At 44.4% G+C, this 23214-nt stretch overlaps 2 protein-coding genes across 8 annotated transcripts in view; one reads left to right on the top strand and one right to left on the bottom strand.

The window, feature by feature from the left end:
- Positions 1–273: 273 nt before the first annotated feature.
- PEX11A (peroxisomal biogenesis factor 11 alpha) lies at positions 274–21869 on the bottom strand. Of its 3 annotated transcripts, XM_079954404.1 has the most exons (4): positions 21664–21869; positions 20705–20763; positions 3295–3410; positions 274–1101 (listed from the first exon to the last, which is right to left on the bottom strand). In XM_079954404.1, the coding sequence occupies exons 1-4, from the start codon at positions 21667–21669 to the stop codon at positions 545–547; spliced, it is 738 nt and encodes a 245-aa protein (XP_079810530.1). In that variant the 5' UTR covers positions 21670–21869; the 3' UTR covers positions 274–544. The 3 variants fall into 3 exon arrangements, with proteins under 3 accessions (XP_079810530.1, XP_079810532.1, XP_079810531.1); XM_079954406.1 differs by lacking the exon at positions 20705–20763 and having other exon boundaries at positions 21664–21866; XM_079954405.1 differs by lacking the exons at positions 20705–20763; positions 21664–21869 and adding an exon at positions 7677–7817.
- The window catches only part of WDR93 (WD repeat domain 93), a 35287-nt gene continuing 19939 nt past the window's right edge, over positions 7867–23214 (top strand). Inside the window, exons 1-5 of one of the 5 annotated variants that reach the window (XM_079954261.1) lie at positions 7867–7964; positions 9922–10250; positions 11048–11258; positions 13013–13077; positions 22125–22207. In XM_079954261.1, coding sequence (XP_079810387.1) covers positions 9984–10250; positions 11048–11258; positions 13013–13077; positions 22125–22207 — 626 coding nt within the window. In that variant the 5' untranslated portion in view covers positions 7867–7964; positions 9922–9983. Of the gene's footprint in view, positions 7965–7992; positions 8022–8895; positions 9038–9921; positions 10251–11047; positions 11259–13012; positions 13078–22124; positions 22208–23214 lie in introns of those variants that run through there. The other 4 variants (XM_079954262.1, XM_079954258.1, XM_079954260.1 and 1 more) reach the window with 4 other exon arrangements.

The following is a 23214-nucleotide window of genomic DNA, read 5'->3' as shown; positions in this document are numbered from 1 at the left end:
TTGACTGTACAATTTCACATTCTTTGTTACATAGTTCCAAAGTCATTTCCTTCAGTCTTTCCTAGAGCTGGATTTAGGTTTGATGAGGCCCTAAGCTACTGAAGATAACGGGGCCTTTCATATGTCCAGCTATCCTTTGTCAACAACAAATTGTCTCTGTTTTTTGTGCCAAATAGATGCTATATGTTAATTTATGGACCTAATAGGTATCCAAAGCCATTTGCACATAACCAAGTATGTATTTTATCAAAGTACACCCAGTGGTTTTTCCCCCCTTTAAATTTTTTTGGGGCCCCCAAGAGAGTAGGGCCCTAAGCTATAGCTTGTTTAGCTTGTACATAAATCCGGCACACTCTTTCTGATGCCATCACTGATTGATGCCTTCTCCCATCGAAGGGCGGCAAAATCATATGAGGAAAGAGGTGGAAACGAAGGCAGTGGCAGAGAACAAGTCCGCTGACAGGACAGAGGAAGCCCACCCAATTGGGCTTGATATCCAAAGGACTGCTCTGCAAAATGGAAGCCATCAGGGAAGTGTCAAAAGTCAATGCTTCAGTCTCAATTGTGGGACGGCGATGGTAAGGATCCCCACAAAGGAGGAGATAAGGCCACAGAGCCCAATGATTCCGGGATTGGTTTTGTAGATTCCCAGCACGTCCAACAGACTAGAGAGATCGCAAAGGTTCTTCACCGTGTCCAGAAGCAAAGGAGGATGTTTTTTCAGTGTGATGTAGAGGAGGAGGAGAAATGGCTGCAGGCCACTAGTTGCCAGAGAAGTTAAGCTCTGGAGCCGAGATGAGTCCCCTTGAAGCTTCTCTTTCCGTGTGGACTGCTCCATGCGCCAGCAGAGCTCATACAAGTCGTTGACCAGGTTTATCAGCAGGGAATAGTAGTAGTATTTGGTCGCCCGGCTGCGCCACTTCTTCTTGTTGATATCCGAGATGAGCCCCACGCTCTTCACCCACAAGACAGTGTCGCACATGAAGTACAGGGCACGGTTGAGGTTGGAGGCAGTCAGGCAGCAGCGGGGAACCAAATCTGGCAACTGGGAGGCGTGTCTGGCCGAAACGAAGGCATGCAGCATGTTACCAAGCCTGAACACTGCAAGAGAACCCACAATTGTTAGAAGGGCCTTGTTTCCAGACAGCCTGTTTACTGAGCTTTCATTCCAATTTGCTTGCTCAAAGTTTGCACAGGAGATTATACGACAGCAACCATTCACTGAGCATACATTCTGATGTTTTTGTGGGGGTGATTGTATGACATAATGTAAAGCAATTATCTCTCCCCCCCCCACACACTTTTCAGGGGATTTTCCCATTACTTTCCTTACCACAAATATATGTATCTTGTGTATGTGTGTATGTGTTTGTGTGAATGTACATATGTGTAAGGAAAGTGCTTACAAAAACACACGCACACGAAGCCAGCTGGTTGCACAAGAGTGCCAAATCCACTTTAACTGCACATCTTGAATTTGCTGGTTTGTGAGTGAATCCCACCCACAAAATCCCACCTGGAACTGGCTGGAGTTAATCGCATTTATTATCCCAATTACACTCCATCATTTGGCTGGATGGACAGGGTCCTACGGTCTTCTAAATATCAGCTTCTTGGATATGGTTGCAGGCAAGCAAACAATATATAACAGCAACACATAATGCAAGTTAGGGTCTTTAGAAGAGTAAAGTAAAGGTAAAGGGACCCCTGACCATCAGGTCCAGTCGTGGCCGACTCTGGGGTTGCGGTGCTCATCTCGCTTTATTGGCCGAGGGAGCCAGCGTACAGCTTCTGGGTCATGTGGCCAGCATGACTAGGCCACTTCTGGCGAACCAGAGCAGAAGAGTACTTAAAAACAAAACAAAACAGATTTACTACATGGCTTCAGCAATACAAAGGTGATGAGATGGGTAGACTTGCACACCTATTGCACAAAAAGTATTCCGCCAAGGAGAATGAGGTGAAGAGGCTGCGCAGGCCTCAATTTATCCTCCAGGAGACCACACTTGCTGGCTGGGCACTCCCCACCAAGCCGTCACTGCCAGATTGTGAATGGGGATGAGGCTAGGCTGAAAAGCCGCCTGACCGTTAAAGGTACAGTAAGTGGACTTATCAACAAGCAAATGATAAAGCAGCTTTCATTTTTTGTTTTCCTATTTCATAAAAGTTATACACTGTTTGATTGAAAACAACAACAAAACCCTCAAACCTCATCACCCAGTCAACAGACATGGATGCTTCTGGTATAGGAACTTAATCCAAGATCCATCAATATACCTCACACTGGGTACCAACAGCCCACCAGATAACGCTGGATATTGGAGGAGATAAGACTTATACAGGAAGAATTGGGCTCAGATCTCTGGAACAGGGCACATTTTCATGGCGAGCACAGCATCCCCCTTTCCCACACAGTTTTAGAAGGAAGCTAACAGGCAAGATCTGCCCTTGGGAATCATTCATGGGTTTTAAAACTATTTCAACCACTTGGCTCTCTCTCCCCCCCCCCCCAGTGTACACTGCTTACTTACATGTTGAGCAATTTATTTATTAAAAGCCAATTAAGGTGACATGCTGAAACTGTACAAAAGCAAAGGAGGATGTATAGGATTTTATTTGCAAGCATGTCCTCCTCAAATGGAGCATTTCCAGGTATAAGGGTGGATGAAATGCAGCCTGAGTCACTATGTCCATTCATGTCTACATCAATGAAATCACACATATAATTAATGCAAATTACTTAATTTAAAAAACCTTGCAAAAACCTCTGTTGTGTTTGATCTCAGGCCCATTGGCTGAATGCAGTCCTCCAAAATTTTCTATTTAGCCTTTGATACTGTCCCCAGACCATACCCCTCACTGGTCCTGCTTTGCACCCCCCTTGGTTGTTTTTGCCTGTCTGGAACGTGTCCTTGAACTCTGATAATGCCTTGTGCTTGGCTGGCTGGAGCCCCACCCACCACTGCCATGTGGCCCCCATAAAGTTGCCCAAAAGGGAATGTGGACCTTGGGCTTTCAAAGGTCCCCCATCCCTACATCAGACCATTTTTGATAGATCTGATGAAGAATTATAAGCATGTGCTCTTCTCATTTCAATTAACAGGACTCCAAACTAGCTCAAGTGCAGCAACACAGGCTCTACTGTTTTCATCATCATTTGTGATCTGTTTCAATTATATATTGCTTTTGTGCATTTGCAACTGGTCCTTTTTTCTGCTCCCCATCCCCAGATTATGCCTACAAAAGACGTGCCTCTCTCTCTTTTGGTATTTCCTTATAAGAAAACATACTTACACTTGCGGCCGGAGCGCATGCTTGCCTCCAGGTTTTTGAGCTTCATTATCACTTCCTCTCGGCTGGTCTTATGTTCTAACATATAGCTAAGCAGCATGCATGCATACTGAGTTGCTCTGGAATGGGGAGGAAAAACATGGAGAACCCAATTCACATCACAGGCAAAAGCAGAGGGACAGGACTGTCTCTCCCACAATTAAATTAAGGCAGAAGCATCAAAGGGACAGAACTATCCTTTTCCTCGGGGCGACTGCTCACAAAATATCCTTACGCACACAATTATGTTTCCTGGTTTAGGAGGCAACTCAAGCAATGTGAACATGCACACAAGGACACACACACTATAATCAAGAATCCATTACGGCAACATGCTGTGTGTGGGGCGACCATTGTGGCTGATCCGGAAATTCCAGCTAGTGCAAAATGCTGCATTTGATGAGGACAGACTACTGCCAGTGCACAGCATTGGTGATTAAAAACTTACACTGGTTGCTCATATGGGTCCAGGATCTATTAAGCCTGGTCCCTTATATCATGGCCCATTCATTGTGATCTTTGTGGAGTCCCTTGATGGTATCCCATGGCTCGTAACTTTTAGAAGCCATTCTTTCAGTGCCTGTGGAACTCCTTCCCAATTGAGATCAAACAGCCAGCCTCCTTGCTCAACCTCAGACACACAGTTATTGGTTACAGGCTCGTTGTTCCAGCAAGCATTGAAAGGTGGTCTTTGGTTTCCTTCTAACTTTGTATTGTTTTATTGACCCATTTTCTGTGGGTTGTTTTTTTTTAATGTCCAGCACCTAGAAATGATTAAGTGGTATGTAAATGAATCAAAATATATAAATTAAAAATATATATTATTAGCAAACACCCAAGAGTAAGAGCAGGTATTCTTGAAATGTGTTGGCTTGGAACAAGCAAGCATCTCCCTAACTCCCATTTCTTTCCTAAAGTCTGGCCCAGTTCACACATCATGCTAAACCAAGGTTAATGATGTGCCGTAGACAAAACCATGACCCCCCCATTGAGGTGCGACGCTAAGCCAGGGACTGTGGTTTGTTTCCTCCCAAATATCTGGAGGGCATCAGGTTGGCAAAGGCTGCCTGGCACCAGCTCTACAGAATTTCAGACAGGAGCATCTTACAGCATTTCCTGAGGTTACCAAGGACTGAATCCAGCACCTTCTGTGTGCAAAGAATTTGCCCTGTTACTGAGTTATGACTAAGTGAGGCAGCATTCTCCCTCTGGCTGCTTTGCACATCAGCTGCATTCCTGTTTGTCTAGCACTACTAGGGATGGATAAACCTGTCCTTTTTGACTTCTATTAACTTTCTCATTTTTCCAGCCTTAGGTTGAGTCCTCCACATTTCTCTGGAAATTTGTGGCTGTTATTTTGTTTTTTAATCCTCATAAAAACCCACCAGTATTTTTCCACGTGAATTTTACCTGTTTTTGTATGCCGTTCCAACCAAGACACACATCTTTGCAAGTGGTTCCCTCCCCCTCCAATATACAGCGGTACCTCGGGTTACATATGCTTCAGGTTACAGACTCCGCTAATCCAGAAATAGTACCTCGGGTTAAGAACTTTGCTTCAGGATGAGAACAGAAATCGTGCTCCGGCGGCGCAGCAGCAGCAGGAGGCCCCCTTAGCTAAAGTGGTGCTTCAGGCTAAGAACAGTTTCAGGTTAAGAACGGACCTCAGGAACGAATTAAGTACTTAACCTGAGGTACCACTGTATTGCATGCTTATGTGTTACTTTCACCAATGAATGTATTTTCATGCACACTTTCCCCCGATATATGCATTGATGTGTACATTTTCTGTCGGAAGACCAGCCTCGCAAAAATCAAAGGAGTGTGAATTTTGAAGAATAGTTGGTAATGGTTTCCATGTTGGTTCAAAAAGCTTCTCATAAAAATGCAATCATAACAGATTTGCTTCCCCACCCTCTCTTGTAGAGTTTTGTTTTAGTAAAGTCTGTGCATGATTTGATGAAATTCAGTCTGGTCTGAGTTCCTGAACCCTTTAATTTTGACCACGCTTTTCGGAGCAAGGGTCATCCACCACGCAGGGCAACAGAGAACAAGTCTGCCAAATCTTCTGCACGACAGCCCTTCAGATATGTGAATACTTCTCTTCTCCAGGCTAAACATAAACTAGCTTTGCTGGTCCTCACATGATTGGGTTTTCACAGAAGAGAGATCAAGAGATCAGCTGTTCATTGCTCCAGATTAAACTGCTGCTGACAAGAGCACCGCAGTTTCAAAAATAATTATAATCAATTTCTTTTATAAGCCACTTCCGCCTCCTGAAGCTCAGACAATACATGCCTAATTTTTATCCTCACAAAAGCCCAATGAGATAGGCTAGGCTGAGAACTAGTGATTGGCCCAAAGTAACCCAGTGAGCTTCATGTTGATATTATTATTATTATTATTAATACCCTGCCCATCTGGCTGGGTTTCGCCAGCCACTCTGGGAGCTTCCCAACAGAATATCCAACACGATAAAACATCAAACATTAAAAACTTCCCTAAACAGGGCTGCCTTCAGATGTCAGAGAGTTGTTTATTTCCTTGACATCTGGTGGGAGGGCTTTCCACAGGGCGGGTGCCACCACCGAGAAGGCCCTCTGCCTGGTTCCCTGTAACCTCACTTCTTGCAGGGAGGGAACCGCCAGAAGGCCCTCAGAGCTGGACCTCAGTATCTGGGCTGAATGACGGGGGTGGAGACTTGATTTGAACCTCAGTTTTTCTAGCTCCAGTGTTACACTCAGTAGAAGGCAGTATTTTATGTTTGCTCTATGAGTCAGACCACTGACCCATTGAGCTCAGTGTGTTGGCACAATGGGTCTGGCTGTTAACCAGAAGGTTGGCAGTTTGAACCTACCCAGGGACAGCTGTGGACCACAGATTGTTAAATTTGCCAAAGGCCTAGGAAAAGAGGAATGTTTTTGGCTGGCACCTAAACATATGGAACGAACCCCTTATGGTTTAGAGCAGGCATAGGCAAACTCGACCCTCCAGATGTTTTGGGACTACAACGCTCATCATCCCTGACCACTTGTTAGATCATGGAAGTTGTAGTCCCCAAACATCTGGAGGGTCGAGTTTGCCTATGCCTGGTTCAGAGGGGTGTCCCTGGGTTGCATTTCATTTCTATGAAGTTGTATGCAATACTTAAGGCAGAGATCCTACAACCTAATTTACCAGGGAGTAAGTCCTTCTGAGTTTAACGGGAGCTACTACCGAGCATAGGGGCGCGGGTGGCGCTGTGGGTAAAACCTCAGCGCCTAGGACTTGCCGATCGCATGGTCGGCGGTTCGAATCCCTGCGGCGGGGTGCGCTCCCGTTGCTCGGTCCCAGCGTCTGCCCACCTAGCAGTTCGAAAGCACCTCCGGGTGCAAGTAGATAAATAGGGACCGCTTACCAGCGGAAAGGTAAACGGCGTTCCGTGTGCTGCGCTGGCTTGCCAGATGCAGCTTGTCACGCTGGCCACGTGACCCAGAAGTGTCTGCGGACAGCGCTGGCTCCTGGCCTCTAGAGTGAGATGAGCGCACAACCCTAGAGTCTGGCAAGACTGGCCCGTACGGGCAGGGGTACCTTTACCTTTACCTTTTACTACCAAGCATACAGTGTTTTTTTCCTGGGGGTTCACATACCCCCAAACTTTTTGTGAATCTTTGTACTTTTGTCCATTTACTGTATTTATTTTCCCCCGACTTGAACTCTAAAATGGTGATTTTCTTGAGTCCAAATGAGTACCCCTAAACTTTTAGAGAATGGGACGCAGGTGGCGCTAAAGGTTAAAGCCTCAGCGCCTAGGACTTGCCGATCGAAAGGTCGGCGGTTCGAATCCCTGCAGCGGGGTGCGCTCCCGCTGCTCGGTCCCAGCGCCTGCCAACCTAGCAGTTCGAAAGCACCTCCAGGTGCAAGTAGATAAATAGGGACCGCTTACCGGCGGGAAGGTAAACGGCGTTTCCGTGTGCGGCTCTGGCTCGCCAGAGCAGCGATGTCATGCTGGCCACGTGACCCGGAAGTGTCTCCGGACAGCGCTGGCCCCTGGCCTCTTAAGTGAGATGGGCGCACAACTCCAGAGTCTGTCAAGACTGGCCCGTACGGGCAGGGGTACCTTTACCTTTTTAAACTTTTAGAAAAAAAGCACAGCGAGTATATAGGATTGCACAATTGCTTCTCTCTCTCTCTCTGTTTTTGGTGTGGTGGGAAAGGCTTGCGAAATCGACAACTCTATCTGAACACCGCCTTAAAAGTGCCTTTAGCAATAAATGCAAAATAAAGCTAAAACAAAAACAAAACTTTTGGAGGACACCTGCCATTCACACCCGCCCACCCACTCGCCTCTTTCCTTCCCCCCTCACCGAAAGAGCCGATCTCGACCCTGGGTCTGGTTGGTGAAGTGCACAAACGCTTCCATTTGCAAAGGCGGCGGCAAACCCCACGCCGGACGGCAGCCAAGCAGCTCGGAACCCCGACACCGAACTTCTGGCAACGCGCCACCTGTGCGATCAGCTGGCTCTCGGGAAGTGGGCGTGGTCAGAGTTAGCCCCGCCTCCCCGCCCGTAGATCGCCCAGCCCCTCAAAAACGGCCGGCCTTCCTTCCTTCCGGGTCTGGGTTACTATGGCAACGTGTCAACTTCCGGAAACAGGTGCAGGGTGCTTTTTTGTTTGTGTGTGTGTGCGCGCGTGTGTGTACACGTGTATAGGTGCGGGGCTGGGGTTTGGAAAGCGGAGTAACGGGTTGTGATTTGTTATTGTGAAATCAATTAATAAGATTCATTAACATGTCTCTGGAGCTCAGCACCGTGTGTGTGTGTGTGTGTGTATATATATATATATATACACACACACACACACACGCACGCATTTATCTTTCTCACATGCACTTTTTTTTTAATGGGGCCAGTTGGTTTGAGAGTAAGAGTGGAGATGAGGAACTATATGGTTTAATGAATATTTACAGATAAATTGTAAAGAGATTAAAAACATTGGCGGGATTATTGCAATAACCTGCAGTTTCATAAGTGTATATATTTAAAGAAGATGAATAAATGAACAAATTAAGTTAATGTGGATATGCAGAAGATGTTAAAAATAAATTTAAGGAACTGCAGAAGTCGGGGGAGGAAGTCAAGTTTTGAAATCAGTGAAAATGTATAAATCTGAAAGGTATAAATTATATATTACAGTACTTTTTTCTGGGGGGACGGGACACAAACCCCTAAACATTTTGTGAATCTTTGTACTTTTGTCCATTTACTGTATTTAATTTTCTCAATTTGAACTATAAAATGGGGTTTTCTTGTGTCAAAATGAGAGTACCCCTAAACATTTTTTAAGGGAAAAAAAGCTCTCTCTCTCTCTCTCTCTCTCTCTGTGTGTGTGTGTGTGTGTGTAAAACACCTTTAGAAGACATCCCTGTATAGGGAAGGGTTTTTTTAATGTTTAATGTTTTATTTTGTTTTTATATATGTTGGAAGCTGCCCAGAGTGGCTGAGGCAACTCAGTGAGATACGTGGGATACAAATAAATAATAATAATAATTATTCTTATGACACTAGGTCCAGGGAGATCCAGCTTCAAATCCCTCACATACCCATAAAGCTCATTGTGTGACCTTGGGCTGCTTACACAGGCACACCCAGTGGTTGTGCCTGTGGTTGTGCAGATTCAACTGGGAGGAGGAACCATCTACACTCTCTGGAGCCCTTTAGTGTATAAGGTGATTATAAAACACACACACCTGCACACAGCCCTGTGAGGTAGGTTAAGCTAAGGGAAAGCAACTGAGCCAGGATTTCACCCAGTGAGTTTCCATTTGGACGATAAAGTTATTACAGTGGTGCCTCGCAAGACAAAAAGAATCCGTTCCGCGAGTCTCTTCGTCTAGCGGTTTTTTCATCTTGCGAAGCAAGCCCATTGACGGCTTAGCGGATTAGCGCTATTAGCGGTTTGGCAGCTTTTAGCGGCTTTTAGCGGCTTATTGGCTTAGCGGATAAGCAGATAAGCGGCTTAGCGGCTTAGAAAAAGGGGGGGGGGAGGGAAAAAACCCCGCAGGAACTCGCAAGACATTTTCGTCTTGCAAAGCAAGCCCATAGGAAATTCGTTTTGCGAAGCACCTCCAAAACGGAAAACCCTTTCGTCTAGCGGGTTTTCCGTCTTGCGAGGCATTCGTCTTGCGGGGCACCACTGTAGTCTAGTGTTGGAGACAGCATGCCTTTGAATAACATCTGCTGGGGATCCCTAGTAGGAGAGTGCTGTTTTATCTGTTTTATCAAGCAAGACTCTCCTGAACTTTACTTCTGAGGAGTCATTGCTTTCTAGTGAGGAACACAGACACACTGAATTCCATTCTGGTAGAGCGGAACATAAGAAGAGCTATGCTGGATCAGATGAAAGGCCCATTTAGTTAGGCGTCTTGTTCTCATAGTGGCTAACTTGATGCCTATGAGAAGCCCAAATGCTGGACCTCAGCACCATAGTGCTGTCCTCGCTCTCCCTTTTGGTTGCCGTGGTATGAAGCAGGTATTGCTTCTCAAAATATAATGAACTGCTTTTGAGTGGGGGGAAATACCTGATCAATAATCAGATTATATTTTACTACAGGGCTTTCTTAATATTCGAAGCTGCCAAACTGCTTGTAGAGGGACAATAGAAGTGGCACAAAAATGCCTGTCTTCCTCCGGAAGCAGCCCCTGGACATCCCTTCACCCACTGAAAAGGACTGGATTAAGAAAGACGAAGAGGAGGACATATACTTGAAAGATCCATATGAGTTCCTTGATTCTTTGCCTCAGCCTTATCGGATGATCAATAAACTGGTGAATCTTCTGCTTGAGCGGACCTGGGAAATTGTTGAGGGGCCACAGCCATTACAGGAAACCAGGCAGCCGAAGGTTCCGCCCCCAAAGTACCCACCTTCATCTGAATTCCAGGTACTCATTCCCGGGCAAATTGTGGGATGAGTAGTTCTTACTTAGCAGTAGCTCCTCAATGAGTTCAGTAGGATATAACAAAGAGTCTTGTGGCACCTTAAAGGCTAACAAAGTTATTATGGCACAAGCTTTTGTGGACTAGGATCTACTTCACCATATGTATGAAGTGTTTTCCTGAGGTGGTAGGCATATATGCATATGATTGTTAGTGGGTGGGATGGTGAGGTCAGAGGGAAATGAACTGCAGTAAGCACAGACTGTGGTGGTTATTTAACAGGCTACTTAAAGGTAAAGGTACCCCTGCCCGTACGGGCCAGTCTTGACAGACTCTGGGGTTGTGCGCCCATCTCACTTAAGAGGCCAGGGGCCAGCGCTGTCCGGAGACACTTCCGGGTCACGTGGCCAGCGTGACATCGCTGCTCTGGCGAGCCAGAGCCGCACACGGAAACGCCGTTTACCTTCCCGCTGGTAAGCGGTCCCTATTTATCTACTTGCACCCGGAGGTGCTTTCGAACTGCTAGGTTGGCAGGCGCTGGGACCGAGCAGCGGGAGCGCACCCCGCCGCAGGGATTCGAACCGCCGACCTTTCGATCGGCAAGCCCTAGGCGCTGAGGCTTAAACCCACAGCGCCACCTGCGTCCCAACAGGCTACTTACATGTGTGCAAAATGGCTAGTGTGGTTATTAATATGGCAGCATTGAAAATAACACTAATACTTATCAGCAGTGCATTAATGCATGCAATGGGATTAATTGCTGAGCTGGGCATTGTGCTTTCTTCACTTTCCATATTCCCAGGTTGAGGGAAGGGCAAACTGCATGGTAGCTGCTGGAGAATTCATCTTCATTGGCTTTTCTATGGGACTATCTGTCTTCAGCATACCCACATGTGAAAAGCCCACATGCGAGAAGGTATGTGCTTGGGAGGCAGCCAACGTTGAGATTTGTGCCATCAAGGTTTCAAACTTTGGCAGTAGCTCCTATCTCATTGGTTCAGTGGATGAGCTGGGTAAGTATATTTAACACCCATTTGCAAATTAATTATATTTTCTACACTATTTTCTATCCTACCTGTCTTATGAGGACCTCAGGCCTCTTATGTTTGTCCCATCAACCCTGTGAGAGGGATCTGTATTGTTTCTATTTTACAGAAGGGAGAACTAAAGGAAGAAAGTGGCTTGCATGGAATGACATAGTGGCCCCATGCCTTTTCTCGTTGCCTGGTTGTAATTCTGAAAACCTCCCTGTGCTTTAATGACAACTAAGAAGCACAAATCCTGCCTGAGACGATGTTGTTTATTGTCTTTTTCAGCTTAATTTTGGCAGCTGAAGCAGCTCTGTAGTCATATGTCTGAATTGTCCTGCTACTTGGATACCCACATTCAGCCAGTTCTGTGCCAGAACTGGTGCATGACTTGGATTTTGCAAGAAACTGCCCCCACGCTAGCAACCATTCTCTTTTTCAAATAAGAGAGTAAGGTGTGATGAATACGCTGATGATGCCCAGCTCTATTTTTTGTGTGTATCATCTCATTTAGGAAAGCTGTGTAAGCCATGGACCAGCACCTGGGCTTGATGGTAGGCTGGAGGAGGGTCAGCAAATTGAATCTGAATCTTGGCAAGATGGAGGTGCACTGCCTGACCAATTCCAGTCTGGATAATTGATCAATTGCCTACTGTAGATATATACTTCCCCTAAGGTGCTCCTGGATTTATTTCTGTGACTGGAGGCTCAGGTGACCTCAGTGGCTAGGATTCCCTTTTACCAAGATAGCATAATTACTCTTTTCCATTCTGTAGTAACCTCCCAGCTGGACTACTGCAATTCATTGCAGTGCTTTCTATGTAGGGTTGTCCTTGAAGTTGGGCTGGTGCAAAATACAGCAGCTGAACTTGGGACAGGATACCACCAGCATGTTCCCCTGCTGTTGGAAGAATTGCACTGGCTGCCAGTTAGCTACTAAGCTAAGTTCATGGTGCGGGTTTTGGTGCAGAAATCGCTATACAACTTGGGACCAGGATAACTGAAATAATGTTTCTTCCCTTATGAAACTGCAGATACCATCTCATCAGGAGGCCTGTTCCATACTATGTTGGAATTGGGATTTTAGCATGACAGCACCTGTCCTTTCCATTGTGTTTCAAACCAGCACCATCTCTATTGGATCATAGCCAATGTTAGTCCTGCTCAGAGTAAACCCACTGAGATGAATGACCATGGCTAATTTAGATAAGTTAATCTCAACTGTTGCCAGGGATAGAACCTGGGACCTTCTGCATGCCTACAGTCATCCCTTTGCTACATAAAACCCACCCCCTTTTGCTATTGCTTCTCCAGTTGGTGACTTGGTGGACTGCAGATGGTCACAGGTAAGAGATGGTCACAGGTAATCAGCAAGCCTGGTAGCATGAGATGCTAGGGTTCAAAGGAGCAGGGCTTCTCCTCAGCTATGCAGATGTTATCTCGCCTTTACACCAGGGCACGCAAGGCACAGCATCTACGATTCTCTCACTTCTGTTTTACCCTCACCACAACTCTATGAGGTAGGTTAGGCTACAAGATAGTAGCTGGCCCAAGGTAACTAGCGAACTTCATGGATGAGCAGGAATTAGTATTTGCACCCCTCAGAACTCTCCAAAGGGAAAACTGATCATTTATAAGACTTGTCATTTAATGGATAATGGAAAAGAGGAAATCTGATGTGCTAATGAACATGAAAGAAAAGGTATCCTAGTGTAATTTCTTCTGTTGTTGTGTTCCAGGTATTGCACGTTTTTTTTACTTTTTCAAGGAGAATCTGCTGTCTATAAAAGCCATAAATGAAGTGGTGAGTCCCCACTATATATCTATCTCTTATAGTTACTGGTTATCTGAATCTCAGTTTTGGAAAACCCAGTTACCCAAATCCATTGTGCGGTACCCATATTGGTGCAATTCTAAGTAGAAAGGCACTTCCATCCACCCATACAGTGGTGCCCCGCAAGACGAATGCCTCGCAAGACGGAAAACCCGCTAGATGAAAGGGTTTTCCGTTTTGGAGGTGCTTCGCAAAACGAATCTCCTATGGGCTTGCTTTGCAAGACGAAAATGTCTTGCGAGTTCCTGCGGGTTTTTTTTTCCTCCCCCCCCCTTTTCTAAGCCGCTAAGCCGCTAAGCCGCTAAGCCGCTAAAAGCCGCTAAAAGCCGCTAAGCCGCTAATAGCGCTAATCCGCTAAGCCGTCAATGGGCTTGCTTCGCAAGACGAAAAAACCGCTAGACGAAGAGAATCGCGGAACGGATTCTTTTCGTTTTGCGAGGCACCACTGTATGTATAATTATTCACACACACACACAACTTTCCCCCCATAGCATTTGATATACAGCCTGATAACGAACATGCTTTACTTGGAAGTAAGACCTATACTTTCAGTGGTGTCTATTTCTAAAACAGTGCCCCAACTTTCTGCATGCTTACTGTATTTTTCGCTCTATAACACGCACCTGACCATAACACACACATAGTTTTTAGAGGAGGAAAACAAGAAAAAAAAATTCTGAATGAAACGGTGGATGTATCATTTTTGTGCTTCATGCTATGGCCCCAGACATGTGATTTGATGGTGAGTTTGGGGTAGCCCAATGCAAAAATCCTGAGGATCCATTTGGATCCGTGCTTTGTAACCACGTTTTTGCACCATTGCAGCCCCAGGCAACAGTGGGTGCATGATTTTTTTGGTACAGGCTGTAGCCATGGACATGTAATGTGATCTGATGGTGAATTTGGGGTGACCCAGTGCAAAAATCCTGAGGATCCATGTGGATCCGTGCTTTGTCACCACGTTTTAAATGGGGAGGGAAGGAAAAACAGAGAAGGGACAAGGAGCACGAGAGGGGTGTGTGGAAAAGCAGCTAGCTAAGAATGCAGGGGAGGGGTATAACGGGAGGGAGGAAAGGAAGGCAAAAGTCCCCCCTCCATCGGAGACTTCCGGTTGGCGCCGGCGCTAATGGCGGCTCGCTCTCCGTTCTCCGGAGAGAGAGCTGCTCCGCGAGTTCGGGTCTGACCGCTACGGCGAAGCGGGGACCCCTAAAATCACAGGCGCGGAAGCCTGTGAGCAAGGAGACTCGGTGGGCATCGTTTGCGCCCCCTTTTACTGCGAAAGAGCCTTTTTAAAGGCTCCGGAGGAGCATCGGGGGAGCGCAGAGCTGAGAGTCGCTACCCAGCTCGTGGAGTGAAGCCGCATCGCCATTAGCGGAGAGCGCTGACTTCTTCCTGTTATTTGGACTGAAAGAGATTCCCGTGAGTAGGATTGGCAACCCTTTCGGGACTTTAAATTCAACTTCTTTTAAAATTTGGCCGAAAGTGGGGACGGTAAACAAAGGAAGTCTGCCTTCCCCAGATTGCATGACTGCTAAAGCAACGGACCTGGTAAGCTGCAATTGACATCTTTTAAGGGAAATTTAAAAAGAAAGGATTAACCCCAGCATTGACTTAAGTCCTCCCCCCTAGGGAGCAGGAACGGGGGGGGGGGTGAAAAAGAAAGGAAACCTGCAGGGAAACTTTTTAAAGGGACAATCTACTGCAGACTCTATCTTTGGGAACGGACTGCCTGAGTGATACACTTTGACAGGGAGCTGTCAAAGACATTGCAAAGAGGAGACTTTATTTGCTACAATTTATTGAGACCTTGTAAAAATTATATGGTTGCAACTAAAAGACTGAGAGAAGTTTTTTAGTAACTTTTCCCTCTGAGGGCTTTTGGACTCATTGTTTCTTTGTTGTATTGAAGGTCCCAGCTCCCTCTAGAGGGCTGGAAGTAACAGTTGCAACACGATTGTTAGTCACTGGCTTTTTCCATTCAAACCTGTTCCTGTGAGAACGACCTTGGGACATGAGCGGCCCTGTAGATGAGATAGCAACAAGATCCAAGTCTAAGGCAGCACAAAAGAAAAGGGGCTCTTTATCAGGACTATTGCCAACAGGCCCAGGTGGACAGGAAAAGGGAATAAGTGCATTCATGGAGTCAGTGACGCAGGCATTATTGAAGATAAATGAATCTTTAGAAAGATTGAATAAACAGAGTACAGAAAATACCAAGCAATTGGCAGATCTAACGGCAAAATTGGAATTGAACACGAAGAGCGTAACGTCCAATACACAGATTATACAACAGTTGGTAGAGGAGAACGCCACAATAAGGAAAATTGCAGAAGAGGCTAAATCTACTGCGGAATCCACACAGGAAAATTTAGTTCCTGTTTGTAGGAGGCTTGACCAGCATGAGGCGACCCTTTCTTTATGGGACATGCAGCGTAAGGAGAAGAACTTAAGACTTAGGTTGGTTCCTGAGAGTGAGGGGGACAACCTAGTGGACTTTCTCACAAAGGAAATTTCAGACTTTTGGCAGGAAAATCTAGAGGGAACAGAATTTGAGATTACAACCGCCTTCAGATTGGGTAGAAGGCAAGGCAGGAAGATTCCAAGGGACTGTCTGATCACATTGAGGTCGAAAGAGGAGAGAGACAAGATACTTAGTTTGCATTACCAGAAAACACTTCAGATTCAAAACGTCTCTGTGCAAATCTACAGGGATATTCCAAAATACATTTTGGAGGTGAGAACTCAGTTCAAGACTCTGGTGGACCTGCTGAAGAAGAACAACATACCTTTCAGGTGGGAATTTCCACAGGGTTTGTCTTTCAACTTCCAAGGAAAGAAAATCAAGATAAAAACTGTACAAGATAAAGAACAGTTCCTACATAAACACGGAGAAGATCTGGTGAAAGGGGTCCTCAACTCAACTGCAGATACAGACTTGGGGAATTTGACATTTGGACTCAAATCACCAACGGACGAAGAACAGCTGCAGGGTGCAGTTGGAGGTAACTAATTAACAATGTCTCTGAAAATCTTAACTTGGAATTGTAATGGACTGAACCTTCCCAGGAAAAGGCGTGAGGTTTTTCATATTTTGAAGAAAGAACAATTGGATCTGATTTGCTTACAAGAAACCCACGTGACAAGAGCACACAGAAGACTACTTATAAATAAAAGATTGGGACAAGAATTTATTTCATCAGATAAAGTTAAGAAAAGAGGAGTGGTGATATACGCAAAAGAGAAATTGGCTCCAAGACAGATTTTTAAAGATGAACAGGGCAGAATCTTGGCAATTGAGATACAGATCCAAGGAGAAAAAATTTTGATACTTGGAATTTACGCACCAAATGAAGGGAAGGCAGAATTTTATAAGAAATTACATGAGACACTAACAAATTACTTGGAGTACAAGGTGATTTTACTAGGCGATATGAACGGGGTCGTCTCTACAAATATGGACAAAGCGCAAAGACAGGTGATCTCCAAGGACGGGAGACTACCTAAGACTTTTTTTGAATTGACTGACAACTTGGACTTGATCGACATTTGGAGAATAAGAAACCCCCTCGAGAGGGAGGGAACATTCTTTTCAGAATCACAGATGACCTGGACAAGAATAGATCAAATATGGATTACTAGTGGGATGGCTCCTAAGATAAAGAAAGTGGAAATCTGCCCAAAGACATGCTCCGACCACAATGCAGTAAAGATGGAAATGAAAACAACAACAGCTGGCTCCTTTAGATGGAGAATGAATGACACCCTATTTAAAGATCCAGAGGTGTACCGAAAGGCCCAAAAGACTTTGAAGGACTATTTTGAGATAAATCTAAGGACAGAAGTGGAGAAACGAGTGATCTGGGACGCAAGCAAGGCCGTGATGAGGGGTTTCTTGATACAGCAGAACTCCTTGAAAAGGAGGAAACAACAGGAGAAGAAAGAAAAATTTTTGGAAAGGATAAAAGATAGTGAAAAGAAACTGAGATCTAACCCAAAGTCACATGAGATCTTGAGACAAATCAAATTGTATCAGAAGCAATATATGGAATTGATGAACCAGGAGATTGAATGGAAAATTAAACGAATGGGACAAAAGACATTTGAATCGGCAGATAAATGTGGGAAACTCCTGTCATGGCAATTGAAGAAGAGACTGAAATTGAACACAGTTACAAGTTTGGAGGTAGATGGAAAGAATATTTCGAAACCAAATGAGATCAGCAACTGTTTTCAGAGCTATTTCAGAAGATTGTATGCACAAGGGCCGGAAAACGAAAGAGACATTGAAGAATTTCTTAAGAAATATGGATTACAAAAAATTTCGCAACAAAGTACAGCGCTTTTAAATGAGAAAATAACTGAACAAGAAATCGAGGGTGCCATTCAAAACATGCAACTGGGGAAATCTCCAGGGCCAGATGGACTAACCTCCAGATATTACAAAGCCTTGAAAGACTGGATAATTCAGCCACTTAAGGAGGTTTGCAACGAGATATTAGAGGGGAAAAGGGCACCTGAGACGTGGAAAGAAGCTTTCATCACACTTATACCAAAGACTGAGGTTGATAAAAAACAGATCAAGAACTACCGCCCTATATCACTACTTAATGTGGATTACAAAATTTTTGCAGACATTTTGGCAAGAAGACTAAAGAAGGTGCTGGAGGAGGAGATCCATAAAGATCAGGCAGGCTTTCTCCCGGGTAGGCATATATCTACCAATGTAAGGAATATAATTGACATTATAGAAATGCTGACAGTGAACATTAATACAAAAGCAGTTTTAATTTTTGTGGACGCGGAGAAAGCCTTTGACAATATATCTTGGAAATTTATGAAAAAGAATCTCCATGGGATGGGGGTAGGCCAAAGGTTTGAAAATGGTATAAGTGCAATCTATTCTGAGCAAAAGGCGAAGTTAATTGTAAATAATGTAGTTATGGATGAATTACCTATAGAAAAAGGGACACGTCAGGGGTGCCCAATATCCCCACTACTTTTTATATCGGTCCTGGAGGTCCTGTTAAATATGATTAGGGGAGATCAGCTGGTAAAAGGGATTCAGGTCGGAGCCAGACATTACAAATTAAAGGCTTTTGCAGATGATTTAGTATTGACCTTGCAAGAGCCAGACACTAGTACCAAAAGAGCTTTGGAATTAATTCAAATATTTGGCCAGGTCGCAGGATTTAAGTTGAATAAACAAAAAACCAAGGTACTGGAAAAGAACTTAACAAATGTTGAAAGGGAAAGATTCCAAGAGGAAACTGGGTTAGTGGTGGCAAAGAGTGTAAAATACCTGGGGATTAACATGACATCTAAGAATGTGAACCTATTTAAGGACAACTATGACAAGTGCTGGACTGAGATAAAGAAAGATTTAGAAATATGGTCAAACCTGAAGCTTTCCTTGTTAGGTCGAATTGCTGTGATCAAAATGAATGTATTGCCTAGAATGTTATTTCTGTTTCAGACATTACAAATTGTTGATAAACTGGACTGTTTCAAGAAGTGGCAGAAAGACATATCTAAATTTGTCTGGCAGGGCAAAAAGCCCAGAATTAAGTTTAAGATACTTACTGACTCTAAAGAAAGAGGGGGGTTTGCCCTGCCGGACTTAAGACTTTACTATGAATCGGCAGCTTTCTGCTGGTTAAAAGATTGGCTACTTCTTGAAAATGCAGACATTCTGGATTTGGAAGGATTTGATAATAATTTTGGCTGGCATGCATATATTTGGTATGACAAGGTTAAAGTGTATAAGGGTTTTAAAAATCACATTGTCAGGAAAGCACTATATAATGTATGGATACGGTATAAAGATTTATTGGAAAATAGAACTCCCAGGTGGCTTTCACCTATGGAGGCTAAGGAGGTAAAGAAACTTAATATGACAACCAATTGGCCGAAATATTCTGAGATTTTAGAACAAGAAGGTGGTGAATTTAAACTACAAAGCTATGAGAAAATAAAGTCTAAGGTACGAGATTGGCTCCATTATTTTCAAATAATGGAGGCTTTCAAACAAGACAGGAAAATTGGTTTCCAGGTGGAGAAATCGAAATTAGAAACAGAATTGTTAGAACCCAATACTAAGAATTTATCAAGAATGTACAACTTGCTGTTGAAGTGGAATACAATAGATGAGACAGTGAAGTCTGCTATGGTTAAATGGGCACAGGACATAGGTCATGACATTATGTTTGCTGACTGGGAGCAGTTATGGACCACAGGTATTAAATTTACGGCATGCAATGCCTTACGAGAAAACATAATGAAAATGATTTATAGGTGGTACATGACCCCAGTCAAGCTTGCGAAGATTTATCATTTGCCCAATAACAAATGCTGGAAATGTAAAGAGACTGAGGGTACCTTTTTCCACCTTTGGTGGACCTGCCCAAAGATTAAGGCCTTCTGGGAAATGATTTACAATGAAATTAAGAAAGTGCTTAAGTGCACCTTTAATAAGAAACCAGAGGCATTTCTCTTGGGTATGGTCGGCCAGTTGGTGCCGAAGAAGGATAAGAATTTCTTTTTGTACGCTACTACGGCAGCAAGGATTCTTCTAGCAAAGTATTGGAAGACACAAGAGCTACCCACGCTGGAGGAATGGCAGGCGAAAGTGATTGACTTTATGGGACTGGCAGAAATGACCGGCAGAATCCGCGACCAAGAGAAAGAGACTGTGGAAGAAGATTGGAAGAAATTTAAAATGTATCTTAAGAATTATTATAAAACTGAGGAGTGTTAAAATGCTGAGGGAAAAGAAGATGTAGAATTGCAGCGATAATTGGGTTTAAAATTTAGGGTGGAATAGAGAAGGAGGACGAATTTATATTTAATTGGGCAAGATAGGTTGCTGAATAATGGTACTAAACTAAGGATGCAAAAAGGGAAAGGTATGGGGAAGTCCGGGAAAAGAGGGTTATGAAAATAAGGTTATGAAAATATGAGTTTTTTGTTTGTCTGTTTTTTGTTGTTTTTTGTTTCTGTTAAAAAACTGGAAATTAATAAAAATCTTTATAAAAAAAAAAAAAGTCCCCCCTCCATCCAAGCCATGTCCCCCCCCCCTCTCTCTTTCTCTCACCTGTGTGTCTCTCCTGCATGTGGAGAAGCAGCTGGCTAACAATGCAGGAGACGGGTTTAACGGGAGGGAGGAAAGGAAGGCAAAAGTTTCCCCCCACCCACCCAAGCCAGCCCTCTCTCTCTCTCCCACCTGCATGTTTTTCGGCTGCCTGCAAGTCCCTAGAGCACGGAGAGAAGGAGGTGGTGGGCTGGAGCCTGCTCGCAGTGTCACTAGGAAAGAATTAGAAGGAAGGACGTGATTCTTTCCTTAACCATCTGCTTGCCAGGAGGGCAGGGGATTCCCTGCTCTTTGTTGAGTTTGAGCAAACGCAGCAACAGAAACAGAAGCGGGTGGGCAGTAAGACCCTGAGGCAGAATGCAGGAAAGCAGCAGGCACCCTGATTTTTGCCCCTGCACTCGGGCCAGTCAGCTCCAGGGACCACACATTCGCTCAATAACATGCACAGACATTTCACCTTACTTTTTAGGAGAAAAAAATCTGCGTGTTATAGAGCGAAAATTACGGTACTTGGAAACAAGTCCCATTTCACTCAGTAGACCATCTGAGTAAACATGCTTTGGCTCGGTCTGAATGTAAAATGAGGTTAAATGTGAATGACCGACAGCGGCCAAACTTAAACCATAAGAAGTCTCACAGATGCCAGTGGAAGAGATGCATGACTCAGTCCTATGCATCTTTACTCCAAAGTAGGTCTGACTGTGTACAGGAGGGCTTGCTACATGATACATACATGATAAAGCTATTTTTAGCCATCTCACCCCTTGCTTTTTCCTGTAAGACCAATTGCAGTCCTTAACAGTCGCCAACAGGTTTACCACACCTATCAGCCAATCACCCATTCCCACCACCCTTCTGATTAATACCCCTCCCCACCCTCTCACTATATATAAGGGTCTTGTAACTTCTGTTTCAGTGTATCTGAAGAAGTGTACAAACTTAGTTGGCCTCTAAGGTGCTACTGGAAGGATTTTTTTGCTGTTGTTGCTTGCTACTTAGTATGTGTGTATAAAATTGAACCATTAGCATATCCTCTCCTGTAAATATTAATGGGACTTAATTTTGGTTGGACTATGTCAGCAGTTATTGTTGACTTTATGCATGCATGCTAAAAGTCCCGACTGGTGCTGCTTCAAGGTTTTACATATCTGCTATACTCAGGGCTGGCCCGCCTACAAGGCAAGATGAAGCAGCCATTTTGGGCAGCAGAAAGTCTCACCCCATTGCCTCCGCTGTCAATTTCTGGCAAGTTTTTGCTGAAATTTTGAAAGATCTGGCAGAGTGTGAGAGATCTCACCAGATTTTGGTGAGATCTCACTGGAAATCGGCTCTGGCTAGCTTCTCCACTAGCAGCGGAGAGGGTGGGGTGCTGCTTTTTTATTTTGCTTCAAGCAGCAAAACTGGATGTGTCAGCCCTGACTCTACTTATCCTTCCAAGCCTCTTGCAGCCAGCCTATACTCTGCATTACCTGCATAGAACTGTCACTTGTGGGCTGAGTGTTTTGATGGTCCACCTTCCTGTCAATGCCAGCTTTCTTCCCGGATGAGATCCTCTGCGTTCAACAACCGTCCAGCAGCAGGCGGAAAATCAATAGGCACAGCTTTCCCCACTGTACAGTCCTTATCTGCAGCCAAGTCCAACTGTTAAAATGAGTTACGTCTATTGAACTCTGGAGGCAATGATGAATGTGATAAAGCCACGTATGTTTTATTGTGCATTTTCCTAACCCTGGCAGAACATCAAGGTTTCCTCATCAGAGTCTTCTAATGATAGTTGGAGTGCTCAGAGTCAAACACATAAATGAGAAAAGAGCTTTTGCAACAAACCTGCCAGATCAGGTTTCCCTGCTTGGCATTCCTGCTTCCACAAGCCCAGCCCATTCTAATTTCAGAATATATATTTACCATCTTCTTATCTCTTTTTTGGCAGGAAGATATTAGTAAGCGAAATACATGTGTTGCACTGGAACTCTCTCGCGGGGCTGATTATGCAGGCTTTCTGCTGCAAGGCAAGTCTCAACATTTGTCAAACTTAGCCAGACAAGTTGCAACCTGCGGGCTGGAGTGTGGCACTTTTTATATTTTTTTATCCTTCAGGTTTCCCTTTGGAATCTCTCTTTTTACCACAATGTGTTTTGGGTAGTTCATTTTGTGATACTGCACCCACTCGGTCTAATCTTCCAAATAAAAAATCCAGACCACCCTCCGCAGACAATTAACTTTTCAAATGCATATTTATAGCTTTTAAAAAAATAAATAAAAAGGAACCAAGTCCTCAGAAGATAGCTTACAAAAATAGGCATTATAATCACAATACTGTACATCTCAATAAAAAAGCCTCATCAATTAAAATATGAGGAAGGGACCAGTGGCCTTCAGATGTTCTTGGACTACAACGCTTTACATCCCTGGCTATTGGCCACACTGGTTGGAGCTAATGTAAGTTGAAGTCCAACAACATATGGGTGGCCACAGGTTCCCTGCTGCTGAATTAAAACATATGGCGCCTGCATAAAATCAATGTGAAAGGGCATTATTATTATTATTATTATTATTATTATTATTATTATTATGATGTTTCTAAGCAATCTGGGGATCTCACTGGTACATCTGCACATGCTTAAACTCAGTTCTGCCCTGCCTCAGCCCCTTCAAGGCAAGCTGCAACAATGCTGCTGTTTTGGGGGGGTGGTTCTGTCCCACCACACTGGCAGCTGGTAGGTCTAACTGAAGACCAGTTAGAGAAAGGGCCTTCATAGAATTCTCTAGAAAGGACCTTCCAGAGATATGGGGTCACCACCAATAAGACCCTACCTCTGGTATATGGATACAATGGGCCTTTCTTGTTAATTCCTGAAGGCTGCAATCCTGTATCCACTTACTGGGAGTAAGCGCCGTTAAACTCAGTGGGGCTTACTTCTGAGTAGACATGTATAGGATTGCACTGTAAGTCAGTCAAGCATAAGGTGAGGAAGTTGTTTCTGTTCCCTACAGAGGCCGATTCCATTTCCTTTGGCTTT

The sequence above is a fragment of the Podarcis cretensis genome (genome assembly GCF_951804945.1).
Source record: "Podarcis cretensis genome assembly, chromosome: 14".
In the NCBI taxonomy this organism is placed as follows: domain Eukaryota; kingdom Metazoa; phylum Chordata; class Lepidosauria; order Squamata; family Lacertidae; genus Podarcis; species Podarcis cretensis.
This window is presented reverse-complemented; position numbering and strand designations above follow the sequence as displayed.

What these genes read in the sequence shown, in the direction of transcription:
- PEX11A (XM_079954404.1), bottom strand. An exon ending in GAAATGGGACTTGTTTCCAA is followed by an intron (nt 3,411 to 20,704) that starts GTACCGTAATTT and finishes TCCCCATTCCAG; the next exon opens with AGCAACTCAGTATGCATGCA. An exon ending in CATGCGCTCCGGCCGCAAGT is followed by an intron (nt 1,102 to 3,294) that starts GTAAGTATGTTT and finishes GTTCTCTTGCAG; the next exon opens with TGTTCAGGCTTGGTAACATG.